This window comes from Oryx dammah, unplaced genomic scaffold (genome assembly GCF_014754425.2).
Source record: "Oryx dammah isolate SB20612 unplaced genomic scaffold, SCBI_Odam_1.1 HiC_scaffold_11077, whole genome shotgun sequence".
Classification (NCBI taxonomy): Eukaryota; Metazoa; Chordata; class Mammalia; order Artiodactyla; family Bovidae; genus Oryx; species Oryx dammah.
This window is the reverse complement of record NW_024080471.1, coordinates 2,274,271-2,287,871: the sequence shown is the minus strand read 5'-3', so window position 1 is coordinate 2,287,871 and position 13,601 is coordinate 2,274,271. Positions and strand designations below refer to the sequence as shown.

Sequence of the window (13,601 nt, the reverse complement as noted above, 5' to 3'; positions counted from 1 at the left end):
TTTGGGCATCTCCTTTGCGTGGTTCTGCCTGGATGCATATTGTGTCTAAGGTGGAAGAGGAGAGTCTCATGGCCAGTGGAATTCCCCCTTGCTGATAACCCCTGGGTACCTGGTGTATCATGGTGGAGGAAAGGAGATTCATGCTCTTTGGGAAAGTGAGCACTTTCCTTCATCACTTGCTGTCAGTGGGATTCCTGATTTACCTGGATTGCTGGTGAGATCTAGTTCAGTCTGAGGCAAGAATGAGCCTGTCTGGGCTGCCTTCTCTTGCTGCTTGGGAGCTGGGAAACACTGGCATTAGGTTGCTTTTCTGTGGGGTGTGGTATAGGGAGACGCAGGCCACTATGTTATTCCTCTGGTCCTGGGGACCCTTACCAACCCATCTTTATCATTCCACCTTTGAGAGTTCTCCTTTGGTTATCCCTTGTGCTCTTGCATCATTTCTGGAGTTGATGGTTATACACAGTCAGGAACAGAGGAAATATGTCTATACCATCTTTTCCAGACTAGAAAGCCTTGGTGATTATTTTCATTGTAACTATGTAAACAAGAGAATTAGAATCTTCATGATACTGAATCTTCCTTTCCAAACACATAGTAGTCTATTTGTTCACTAGATAATACCTTCTTCATTGAGCCATGTTGAAGAAAGTAGTTAAGGAACTTAACTTAGAGCAGTGCCTAGTATGTGAAGCACTTAAAAGCATCAGCTAAGGTTATTCCATGTGTCCTTTAAAAAGCATATTAAAACTTTTAGCATTTTTAAAATGAAGTTCCAGCACATTTCTTGTTTAGATTAGTCCTAAGTATTTTATCCTTTTTTATTTTTATTACAAATGAAATCTTCCCATTTTTGTATCTCTTCTGGTCCTTTTGCTTTATGTTACATGAAAATATTTTGATACCTTTCTAAATGATGCCTCCCAAAGTTTAACTTCTCTGTTTCTTTTAAGGGTAGGATCCATAACTAAATTTAGAGTGAATGAACACTTTTTCTGGGCTCAATATCATTATGATTACTACTGTTACTCTCAATGCTGTATTCTATGTAATCTATGATTTTCCCTGGGCTTCCCTGATGGTTCAGTGGTGAAGAATCCATCTGCTAATGCAGGAGATTTTGATCCCTGAGTTGAGAAGATCTTCTGGAGAAGGAAATGGCAACCCACTCCACTATTCTTGCCTGGGAAATCCCATGGACAGAAGAGCCTTGCGGGCTACAGTCCATGGGGTCACAGAAGAGTCAGACACAACTTAGTGACTAAACAATAACACAACAACAAGATTTTCCCTAGGTATATCATATGGTTGTACTGTGTTAATCTTACATTGAGACTCTTTCACATGTGTTGTTATCATGACATGGATTTTCAAGTCACTCTTTGAACTTTTGCTTTGGGGACTAATGTACATGGCCATGCTTGCTACCTCTGTATGCTTCTTTACTCCAGAATATCTATCACTAATCCTGGGAAAATAGCTCTTGGCTAAGTGGGATTTTGAAGTAAAATATGGAAAAGTGGATTAAGTTCATTTACTTAACCTAAATAGGTGATGGAATACAAAATTTGACAAGAAAAAGAAGGCGTGTAAATGCAGGATTCTTTAGGGGTATGTAGCTATAAGAACAATGAAAATGAAGGTTGAGATGCAACACTTAGTGCTAGGCGGTACTGGAGTGTCACACACAGGGGGGTCATTTGAATGTTCTTTTCCCAGAGGAACTCTACGGTGACTTTGAAGACCTGGAAACTGGGGATGTGCACAAGGGAAAACCAGGCCCAGATACTCAGGTATGACTTGGCCATGGCTCGCGGTCAGCCACTGGCCCTTCCTTGATCTGTGGTCGGTATGTTCTGCAAGAGGCCCCATATTGAGAAACACAAGTCTTGCTTATCTGTGTAGATTACAGACTGGATGAATTTCTTCCTAAAAGTGAAGTGGGTGAGAACAGAGTAAAAAATGTTGGTTTATTTGTTATCCTTGATTCCTTGAGTTTTTTGAGTGAAACTTATTATCTCTTCTTGTTATGATTCTTCAGTCATTGAAAGTTTTAGCTCCTGGGTCACTGTCATTTGTCATCATTTTCCTCTTCTTACACTAAGTGCTGTTTTAAAAAAAATAATTCCCTGTTCTCCCTAATATTTTTAGAACAGTTCCTGGGAGCATTTGGGTTGGGGATTCTTGCTGTTACTTTTATTCATGTTTGGCATTCCCAGCCATATTAAGGAATTGCAGTTAACTGTAATGTAGTTGTCTAAATGTCTCTTGTTGCAGTGCCTGTTATTTAGCGCCAAAGGCTTTATTTTATTTTGTTTTCATGATGAGCATAACTATGATTTTTGCAGCTCAAATAGAACTCTTAAAATCTGCCTTAATATTTAATATATAAAGAAAAGGTCTCCACAAATTTTCACAAAATTTGCTCTTCTGGAAATTTAAGATTGAAAATGTGGAGGAAGAAGTTAAAGAAGAAATTGACCCCAGTGCAGAGGAAAGTGCCAAGAAAAAGCATTTAGATAAAAAGAGAAAATTGAAGGAGATGTTTGATGCAGAATATGATGAAGGAGAAAGCACATACTTTGATGATCTTAAAGGAGAAATGCAGAAACAAGCACAGGTGAGAAAACTCAGTTCCTATCAGCCTCATTTCAAGGTCGTAGTAGTGATGTGAATATGTAACTTTGTTTAGGTCTCTGCTCCCTGACCGGCGTCTGGGCCTCTTGTTTGCACTGCTAGGTCGAGATGCAGTTGAGTGTGTTTATTCATGCAGTCATCTAATTATTTCTTCAGTCAGACATTGACCAGAGTTATATCAGTATCTATTTTGTACTAAGCATTGTATGTTGAGGAGGCAGAAATGGCTGAGACGTGGCCTCCATTTTTGAGGATCTCACAATGTAGTGATTTGAGACAGTGTGTTTATTTACATGCAGGCATTGCCTTAGTATTTTGATTACTGCTCCCTGGAGTGATGATTGAATATTTTGAATGGGCATGTGATTCTTGGCCTTATGTGGCTTATGCACATACCAGCGCTCTCCAGGGAAGATTTTCTGAAAACCCTCCTTGATCAGAGTTCAAAGGATACTTTGAATGTAAGGTCAGATACAGAGGTAAAGGGAGCATGTAGAATGCTGAAAGGGAGATGGTTTTTCTCTGCTGTCTAGGGATGCTGAACAGGCTGTTTGAGTTGATGAACTCTAAAGTTAGAGACACAAAGATGTGTACATAGTTGATGGTGAGTGTTTAAGTTATGCTTTGACAGATGGGGCCACCAAGAATCCCTGTAAACTGGAGCACACCTTAATATGTCTTAAGCAGATTAAGTATATGATTTATTAGGGATTTTTCTGGTGGTCCAGTGGTTAAGAATCCGTCTTTCAGTGCAGGGATTGCAGGTTTGCTCCCTGGTCAGGGATCAAAAATCCCACATGCCACAGGGGAACTAAGCCTGCATGCTGCAACTAAGACCCAGGGAAGCCATATAAATAAATATTTTTAAAAGTATGTGATTTCTGAAGATGCACTTGAAGGGTTTGCTCAATCTAGTCCTTTATTTAGTCAAAGAAGTATGGTTAGTCATTAACTAACATAGTGATTCCTAGTGTGTACTCACCTTTGATAGAAGTGACTAGGTAAGTGTAAGGCTGCTGCTGCTAGGTCGCTTCAGTTGTGTCCGACCCTGTGCGACCCCATAGACGGCAGCCCACCAGGCTCCCCTGTCCCTGGGATTCTCCAGGCAAGAACACTGGAGTGGGTTGCCATTTCCTTCTCCAATGCATGAAAGTGAAAAGTCAAAGCGAAGTCGCTCACTCGTGTCCGACTCTTAGCGACCCCATGGACTGCAGCCTACCAGGCTCCTCCATCCATGGGATTCTCCAGGCAGAAGTACTGGAGTGGGGTGCCATTGCCTTCTCCAAAGTGTAAGGCTAGTTCTGTTTAAAATCACCTGGAACATTGTGGGTCATTGATAAAGAACTTTGAATATGAGATGTACAAGGGGAAATAAGGATGACTTACTGTAAGGACTGGGTTGTCATAAGTAAAATAGGAAAGCCTTTCACTGGTGTCAGTCTACCAAGGAAGATTAAGTTGGGATTGGTTAAGTTTGAGATACTTTTTGGACAAGAGGAGTGTCAGGTGGTCAATGAGGAGAGCTGTTGGGGGCCAGGGACTGAGATGTGCTGTCCTCAGCATCTGGTTGCTTTTTAAAGCTATGAGATGGGTGGAGTGACCTGGGGAGTGAGTGTAGGGGCAGGAGAGGAGAAGACTGAGACTGACCCCAGGTACTCTGTGTGGCTGGGCAGAGAGAATGAAGCAGCAGTGGGGACTGAGCAGCACTCAGGAGGTAGAACTCTAAGAGGACATGAGGTACACTGGAAACCACTGTAGCTGGAAGTGATAAATTGTTTCAGATCCTGCTGATGTATTAATTTTGATGAAGACAGAATTGACCACTAGATTGTGAGGCCTTTAGTGACTTTGACAAGCATTTCAATGGAGTGTTGGTTAAAGTCTAATTTTAGGGCATTTAAGAGGATAGGAGTGGCATAACTGGAACCAGCCTTTAGAACACATCTGTGGCATTTTGCTTCAAAGATAAATGGAGAGATGGGGCAGTAGTTACAGGAAGTGAAGTCAAAATGTTTTAAGAAGAGAGAAATAACAGGCAAAGTTTGTTGGAATAAAGTCCAACAAGAGTACATGATCTAGGGTGCAAGTAAAGGTTGGGATTAAATTGAGGCATGGATAGTCTCTTAACAGCTGCCCACTAGAGCTTCCTGTGATAATGGAATGCCACATGTTGATACTGACCACTTGAAATATGGCTACTGTGAATGACTGAACTTAAATTTTATTTAATTTTTATTAACTTCAATTTAAATAGCCATGTGTTCCTACCATATTGAATAATGCAGAGCTATAAGGCTGAATATGGGTATAAACCCTGGTAGAAGGGCTAGTTGGAAGTTCTTTTAGAGTGCTTAAATTTTGAGTGAATTAGGAGACAGTCAACAGTCGAGAATAGGGATGAGGAAGGAGATATTGATTGATGAAACAAGAAGTGTGAAATAATTGGAGAGTAAAAAGAGAATGTGTGGACGGAAAAGTTCAGGGTGTGTCAACCAACATTAAAGGCTTCCTTCAGAGTTGTTTGTATTTGCTGTACTATAGCTTGGAGCACTAGAGAAGAAGACAGTTGGGACATATCCTCAGCAAACTATAAAGATAAAACATATATTATTTTTAACTAGGATAAAGCCTAACTAATTCTGTTCATGATTCCTTTATTTAGAAATTGGCTTTTTTTTTTTTAATGTTAATCTTACATTTAGTAAAAATAATAGCCTTGTGGATTTTTAATTGTTTTCTTTTTCCCCCTCTCATATACATATAGCTTAACCGGGCAGAATTTGAAGATCAAGATGATGAAGCCAGAGTTCAGTATGAGGGTTTTCGACCGGGGATGTATGTCCGAATTGAGATAGAAAATGTCCCCTGTGAATTTGTGCTTAACTTTGACCCGCATTACCCAATTATTTTGGGTGGTCTGGGCAATAGTGAGGGCAATGTTGGATATGTACAGGTAGGTACCCTTTGCTGCATACTTAACAGCTGAGGTTCTTTGGTCATACTTGAGGCAATAATCTTACTGAAATCTCTTCTCCCCTCAGATGCGTCTGAAGAAACATCGTTGGTATAAGAAAATCCTCAAGTCCCGAGATCCAATCATTTTTTCTGTAGGGTGGAGGAGGTTTCAAACCATCCCACTTTATTATATTGAAGACCACAATGGAAGACAGAGGCTTCTAAAATATACCCCACAGCACATGCATTGTGGAGCAACCTTTTGGGGTAAAAACAGATTAGAATAGACTTGTTTATAGGTTAATTTAGACCTTTTAGGATTTATCATTATAGTTTTGCTTTTTTCCTTTCATGAAATCACAATTCATAAGATTTTTCTCTTTTCTGGGGTTGGAGTATATATGTGAAACAGAATCCAGAATGTGTGATTCACTGTATTTTTTATTTTTTTCTGTTTCCTTTAAGGTCCTATCACTCCACAGGGTACTGGGTTCTTGGCAGTACAGTCTGTCAGTGGCAATATGGTAACTATCTTGGATGTTTTATTTTATAGATTGTGTTTGAGAAATAATGTCTTGATTATGAATATGTACCTGAAACTTTAAGTTGAAAATTACTCATTTTTGGTATTTATAGTCTTCAGGGAATGGCAACCCACTCGCAATATTCTTGCTGGAAAATCCCATAGACAGCGGAGCCTGGTGGGCTATAGTCTATGGGGTCACAAAGAATTGGACATGACTGACCGACTAACACCATCTTCTCTTTGCTTTCAATTTTCCTGCGTCTTTTTAATAAGTAAGGTGTGGGAGCAGAGAAGAGGGAAGTAGAATTGTAATGGTACTGATAATGTTTTATATTTTTATGTTTTTACGGACGTATTTTTCTAACATTACTTAAGCAGTGCTCACCATGAGCTAACCACTCTACTGGGTTCTGACTTCCACTGCATACCAGCTAGACATTAGACTACCCCTAATGATGCTGGTTTAGCAAAGTGTGTTCACACAGCCTTCATTTGACCAATCAGAGCAGGTTTTATTGGCCTCATTTAACAGCAAAGAAAACAGAATAATGAGCAAATATAATCCATCCTAAATGTCCAAATTTTTATTTTTCAGCCATTGTAGCCAAATTTTCATATTCCATTTCATTTATTCATCTTTGTGAAACTGTTACTATGAAATCACCCTCAGTAAAATGCTCAAGATATCATCAGTTTTGGCTTATGTATATTATAGTTTCAGATAACTTTTGTTAAATTACTGGTTTATATGTTCACATATTCTTTTTCTCAGGTGACTGTAAGTCAGTTGCACTTCAGTAATTTATTGCATTACAGAGAAATGTAGTTTTTCTCTTGCTGATATTTTTCCTGTATTCAAATTTTGGGGGTTCCTTTTTAGCCTGATTTCCGGATAGCTGCCACAGGAGTTGTCCTTGATCTGGATAAATCTATAAAAATTGTAAAGAAATTAAAACTAACTGGTTTTCCATATAAAATTTTCAAGAACACTTCATTCATTAAGGTCTGTATATCTCTTTATATATTCAAATATTTTTAATGTATATATTGTTAAAGGAGGGATGAAATACTTCTCATTTAGGTCTAAGATATAGTTCTAATGCTTTCAAAAAAGTATTTGAAATCTTCTCTAAACTTGGTTTTTTATATTTTTAGTTTACTCCTTTGTATTATTCTCTGTGTTACTTAAATATTCTCAGAAATCTTAAGGCGAAATAAAATAGACATACTTAGTAATTAAGGCTATTACTTATTATTTCCCTTTGAGATTGTCACAGAGCCAATATTGAAAATATGTAATCTCATTCACTAGGTTTTGTTTCCTACCTTTTTGGTTTGTGTTGAAAGAGGGGGAAAATCATGAGTTTGTCAAACAGGTCAGTAGAAAAATAGACAAAGCAGTTCTCAAAACTTTATTGGCAGGGGTATGGAGAAATGGATGTTATGTCAAGCAGTATAACATGGGAGGGTAGTTTGAACAACATTTATTGGAAATTTCATTAGTGGGCTGTTTCCATTAAAAATATAGAGTTAAGATGATCATAAAATGTTCTTAAGGTAATATACAACCATCAGCATTTATTTGTCTAGCTTTCTTTATTTTTGGAGTGTGTGCAGATAAGTAATAGGATATGAGCTGTATAGTCCAGCCCCGTGAGATGACAGCAAAGGCCACGTAGGCTAGTTCAGCCAATAAACATCATTTGTTCCTTTCTTCTCAGAGATAGCAGTAATGAGCATATTTATGAGCTCACAATAGAGTCTTAGTTAGTGTTATTTCAGGAAAAATAAAGTTGTATTCCTGTTGACCTAGTAATTCCACTTTTGAGGGGAAATACATTTTGATTGTTTTATTACCCTTCAATGAATTATTGTCTGTTTTTTAACCAAGGATATATTTATGAACTAAGAGGTAAAATATCTGACTTTGTGTCTATATACTCTTTAAATATTTATATATATATATCTATATCTATAGGGAATGTTTAATTCTGCCTTGGAAGTGGCCAAATTTGAAGGTGCTGTGATTCGAACGGTCAGTGGAATAAGGGGACAGATCAAGAAGGCACTCCGGGCTCCAGAAGGAGCTTTCCGGGCCACATTTGAGGATAAATTGCTGATGAGTGGTAAATCTCCTTTGTGGTGTGTTCTTAACAGCATGTTACTGTTCAGTATTGATTTGTAGCCAGTGTGAATTATAGGTGGGAGATTAGATCTTTAGAAACAGGAGTCGGGACTTTCCGGGTGGTCCAGTGGGTGAGACTTTGCCTTCCAATGCAGTGGGTGTAGGTTCAGTCCCTGGTGGTGCAGCTAAGATCCCACATACCTCATGGCCAAGAAACCAAAACATACAACAGAAGTAATATTGTATCAAATTCAATTAAGACTTTAAAAATGGTACACATCAAAAGAAAAGAAAAACAGGAGTCAGCTGTAGTTCTCCCCACTTGGAACATCTTGTGCACTGCACCCAGCAACAACCAGAGAACTTTTATACTATTCAAAAGTAGTTCACTTGGCACAGTCTCTCTCCAAATACTATGCAACCAGCTAGAAAAGTTTGGGGTATTTTGTTTTTTTGCGTGTGCTAAGATGGATATGAATCTTCTCCTGAAAATGGTAATGTAAATACACTCTCTTTCCAGATATTGTCTTCATGAGAACTTGGTATCCTGTCTCCGTTCCAGCCTTCTATAACCCAGTAACATCTTTGTTAAAACCAATTGGTGAGAAAGACACCTGGTCAGGAATGCGGACAACTGGTCAACTCCGGCTTGCCCATGGCATTAAACTAAAAGCCAACAAGGATTCTCTCTATAAGGTACAGTTGCGCATATGTTCTGTAGATGCGTGTCATTCAGAAGCTTTGTATGTAATGTTTTTTTGTGGTTTGAATTTTCAAGTAGAAAGTCTAACATTAAACTTGAGTGAATCTGTTTATGTTCATAGACTATTTTGGAAGGAACACAGAAAAAGTGGTAAAAGTGGGTTTTCTCTGTATTGGAAAGGAGACTTAAACTTTTCACTGTATATACCTCATTTGAACTATTTTTCTTGGCACTAAACACATATATTACTTTTAAAAACATTAATATACTTATTCTCATTGAAACAATGTGGAAGATTATTTTTGAAGGTTTTAATAAACTTTTTATTGAAGTGTTAACATACGTATAGCTTCCCTGATAGCTCAGTTGGTAAAGAATCCACCTACAATGCAGAAATCCCCGGTTCAATTCCTGGGTCGACAAGATCCACTGGAGAAGGGATAGGCTACCCACTCCAGTATTCTTGGGCTTTACTTGTGGCTCATCTGGTAAAGAATCTGCCTGCAGCGTGGGAGACCTGGGTTCGATCTCTGGGTTGGGAAGATCCCCTGGAGAAGGGAAAGGCTACCCACTCCCATATTTTGGGCTGGAGAATTCCATGGACTATAGTCCTTGGGGTCACAAAGAGTCAGACACGACTGAGTGACTTTCAACATACACACGGAGAGGAGGTACACAAATGATAAGTGTGTACAGCTCAATGAATTTTTTTTTTGCTTTATTTTTTAAATTGGAGGATTACAGTGTTGTGTTGGTTTCTGCTGCACAACATTGTGAATCAACCCTAAGTATACATATGTCTCCTCCTCCTTCAGCCTTCTCCCATCGCCACCCCATCCTACCCTTTAAATCTTAAGTTCTCAGTCCCTGCCTGAATTCCCATTTTCATTCAGGTTTTAGTCTCTGAGAATGTCCATTATTTTGTTCACAGCTTAACAAGACATTTGAAAAGATTTGTTTGTGTTAATGGTAGATATTTAATTGTTTTGTAATAAGTGAGTAATTCAGGGTATTGGTTTATCATTCTGCTAGAAACAGTTTTCCAGGCATTAGTTTTTCTGTAAAATAGTTAATAAAATTTGAGTCATGTTGCCATGAATTGCTCTTAAAATATACTCGAGGATATAGTACCTGTTGCCCAGTTTGTGGAGCTTACTTATTTTTGAGAAGGGTATTTCTCTGAATTCTTTTCATTCTAAAATATTTTGGTTTTTAAACAGAGAATATTGAATATTATTGTGGGCGATGTCTTTAACAATAAATTTAAAGATATTGCAGAAGTATTCTCTATGTAGTCTACTTTAGTAAAGGTTTAGGGCAAAACTGTCAGCTTACTAACTACTTTTGAGGCAGTTAAGGATTTTGGTCATCTCAATTTAAGTATAGAATTTGGTTAGCTTGAAAATTGAATGTAGAGAGAGTTTTGCCTTCATTTGTCGTTTAGATCTCGCTTTTTTTATCAGAAACAGAATAAACTTCTTAATGAGAATCAGGGGTGGGGGCACTTTGGCTCTTCATTGGAGGAAGAACTATGTCCTTAAATCCAGAGAGGCTGATAGTCAAGATGAAAAGCTAGATTATTATTGTCAGGCTAGAAAAAGCCATCTCAGTGCTCCAAAGATAATTCCTAAATTTGCCATTAACAGAAAGGTTGGATCTTTTCATCCAATCTATTAAGATCCCATTGCCCATACTGTAGAAATTTGTACAGTTGATTCCTTGGAAGAATTGTAAATATGTATTCCATATATATATTCCTTTGTTTTGCCTGTAGCTGTGCATGCTCATTGAAGCAATTTATATTTGATGGATGATTGAATCCTGATTTCTCATGGTCAGCAAACTGTGGTATTACTGATTTGTGGAAAAATCAATCCATTGAGAAGATTTCATGCAAATTTTAAGTGCGCATAGATCATAATTTAAATATGTCATATTCTTTGTTTTCTTTTTCTTTTTCAGCCAATTGTGAGGCAAAAGAAACATTTTAATTCACTGCACATTCCAAAAGCCTTGCAGAAGGCCCTGCCGTTTAAGAGCAAGCCCAAGACCCAGGCAAAGGCAGGCAAGACTCCAAAGGACAGAGTGAGACCAGCCGTCATACGGGAGCCTCATGAAAGGAAGGTACTGTCAATGGATGGCTTCTAGTACATTGCATTTAGATGTGAAAATCACGCTCTCAGTAACACACTTGGCATTCTTACTGCATTCTCACTTTACATGAGGAAAGGATAAGGGTCAGACTTACTCAGGGCACTAGATCTGGAAGTTAGAAGAAAGGCCAGAATCCATGTCCCTTCTTTTGTTTAGTCATGCTCTGCCTAATGCATTTTAATGGGGAATAAGAAGCACACAGCTGGCACATCACTCTATCAGCTGTACAGAGTATCCATAGAGTGATTAACAAAGGTGGTTTTGTGGTCAAGGCTATTAAATAAGTATTTTGCTAAGTCAGTATGCTCCTACTTATATTTCCATGCAAATTATAATTCCCTAGTTCAGGATCAGTTTTCACTAGATTAATATTCATTTGGATAATGAGTTGATTCTCATTTTGATACAGTCAGCTGCAGTGTTTAAGATCCCTGAAACTTAGAACGAAAGCATGCTATAGCTGTAAGAATATTTTGATGCTCAGTGGGTTTTGTCCTTGTCAGATCCTTGCACTGCTGGATGCTCTGAGCACAGTGCACAGTGAGAAGATGAAGAAAGCCAAGGAGCAGCGGCATCTCCACAACAAAGAACACTTCAAAATGAAGCAGAAGGAGGAAGAAGAGAAACTGAAGCGACAGAAGGACCTCAGGAAGAAGCTCTACCGAATTCAGGGCCAGAAAGAAAGAAGAAATCAGAAGTCCAGCCTAAAGGGCCCTGAGGAGCAGTTGAAGTGAGCTGCGGATAGATAGACTGTCACTTGAACCCGTAGTGATGAATGTTTTCACATTGTAAGTGACAGGTCAGGGGATTGGACAAGCCTGTTTGTTCGGTGCATTACCCAGACTGTGCCTTCAAGAGGAGAAATGAGACTGCTCATAGGACACCTGTTCATTCTCAACATCTAGGTTATGGCAAAATAAAGCTATATAATTTATGGTTTTCTAGATCCCCTCACATTCCTCTTAACCTGTCTCAGTTTAATTTTGTGCTACGAAAGTATTAAAATATTTTCTTGGTAATTTTGCCTGAGTAGTTTTCATTAAGGATGAATGCTTAATAATTGCTTTTTCAGCCAACTTCATGATGCGTTTTCCAGGAGGGAAAAAAATGTTAACTTGAATCCTCAGCATTAAGGTAAAATTTTAGAGACGGATATGTAATTTTTGTTTTTTTGTCTGTTATATGTTGTGTTCTTTGATCATTGATCCTAATGGACATTTTATGTCTTCACGTTTTGCAATTAGCGTTAGCTGTGCATACTCAATCACTTCAGTCGTGTCCAGCTCTTTGTGACCCTATGGATAGAAGCCCACAACACTCATCTGTTCGTGGGAATCTCCAGGCAAGAATCCTGGAGTGGGTTGCCATACCCTCCTTCAGAGGATCTTCCTGGTTTGTGGATCAAACCCACATCTCTTATGTCTCCTGTATTGGCAGGCAGGTTCTTTACCACTAGTGCCACGTGGGAAGACAATAATAGCTAGTTAACACTAAATACTCATTTAATGTTTTAGACCAGGGGTGATGTATATCTGTGGAGATAATTAGGCAAACTGTCTGAAGTTCATATTGGTAATCCCTCTAGGTCTAAAATACATAACTGAGAGACAACACCTACCTGGGAGTGAGCAGAATCATCCAGAGATAGGAAAGGATCAAGATGAAACAGCCAGGTCTTACTTAGTGCAGTGTTCCTGCCATTAGTTAAGCATCTCCACATACGTCAAAGAACATCATCAAGTCCAATCCCCATGTTCAGGCCAACGCCAGAGGAGCCCAAGTGATCCTACTAAGACATCCACTCGTCTAAAAGCTGAACAGGTCCAGCTTAACAAGGCTGTGCACAGAAGCCAGACACATAACTTACATAAAGAGGGCAGCTTGTCCTTCCCAGTGTCCTAGACTGCTACACGTAGACTTTACCATCACAGTGCTAGATGCAGGGAGGGGCTTGGTGTGGCTCCTGGCTCTGCCGCTGTTTATGGTGTGACTCTGGAAGATGATGCTGTGAAAGTGCTGCACTCAATATACCAGAAAATGGAAAATTCAGCAGTGGCCACAGGACTGGGAAAAGTCAGTTTTCATTCCAGTCCCAAAGAAGGGCAATGCCAAAGAACACTCAAACTACTGCACGATTGCAGTCATCTCATACACTAGTAAAGTAATGCTCAAAATCCTCAAAGCCAGGCTTCAACAGTACATGAATTGTGAACTTCCAGATGTTCAAACTGGATTTAGAAAAGCCAGAGGAACCAGAGATCAAATTGCCAACATCCGCTGGATCATCAAAAAAGCAAGAGAGTTCCAGAAAAACATCTGCTTTATTGACTATACCAAAGCCTTTGACTGTGTAGACCACAATAAACTGGAAAATTCTTTTAAGAAATGGGAATCCAGACCACCTGACCTGCCTCTTGAGAAATCTGTATGCAGGTCAGGAAGCAACAGTTAGAACTGGACATGGAACAACAGACTGGTTCCAAATAGGAAAAGGAGTATGT

The 13,601-nt window shown here is 38.9% G+C and overlaps 1 protein-coding gene across 6 annotated transcripts in view; it reads left to right on the top strand.

Annotated features, from left to right (window-relative positions):
• Nucleotides 1-12,054, top strand: part of LOC120860463 (ribosome biogenesis protein BMS1 homolog) — a 30,950-nt gene extending 18,896 nt beyond the window's left edge. For all 6 annotated transcript variants that reach the window (XM_040236279.1, XM_040236275.1, XM_040236280.1 and 3 more), the window contains 10 exons: nt 1,720-1,793; nt 2,444-2,620; nt 5,402-5,590; nt 5,679-5,859; nt 6,058-6,116; nt 6,999-7,121; nt 8,097-8,244; nt 8,764-8,939; nt 10,909-11,070; nt 11,604-12,054. In XM_040236279.1, the coding sequence (XP_040092213.1) occupies nt 1,720-1,793; nt 2,444-2,620; nt 5,402-5,590; nt 5,679-5,859; nt 6,058-6,116; nt 6,999-7,121; nt 8,097-8,244; nt 8,764-8,939; nt 10,909-11,070; nt 11,604-11,834 (1,520 nt within the window). In that variant the 3' untranslated portion in view covers nt 11,835-12,054. The remainder of the gene's footprint in view (nt 1-1,719; nt 1,794-2,443; nt 2,621-5,401; nt 5,591-5,678; nt 5,860-6,057; nt 6,117-6,998; nt 7,122-8,096; nt 8,245-8,763; nt 8,940-10,908; nt 11,071-11,603) is intronic.
• Nucleotides 12,055-13,601: the final 1,547 nt, after the last annotated feature.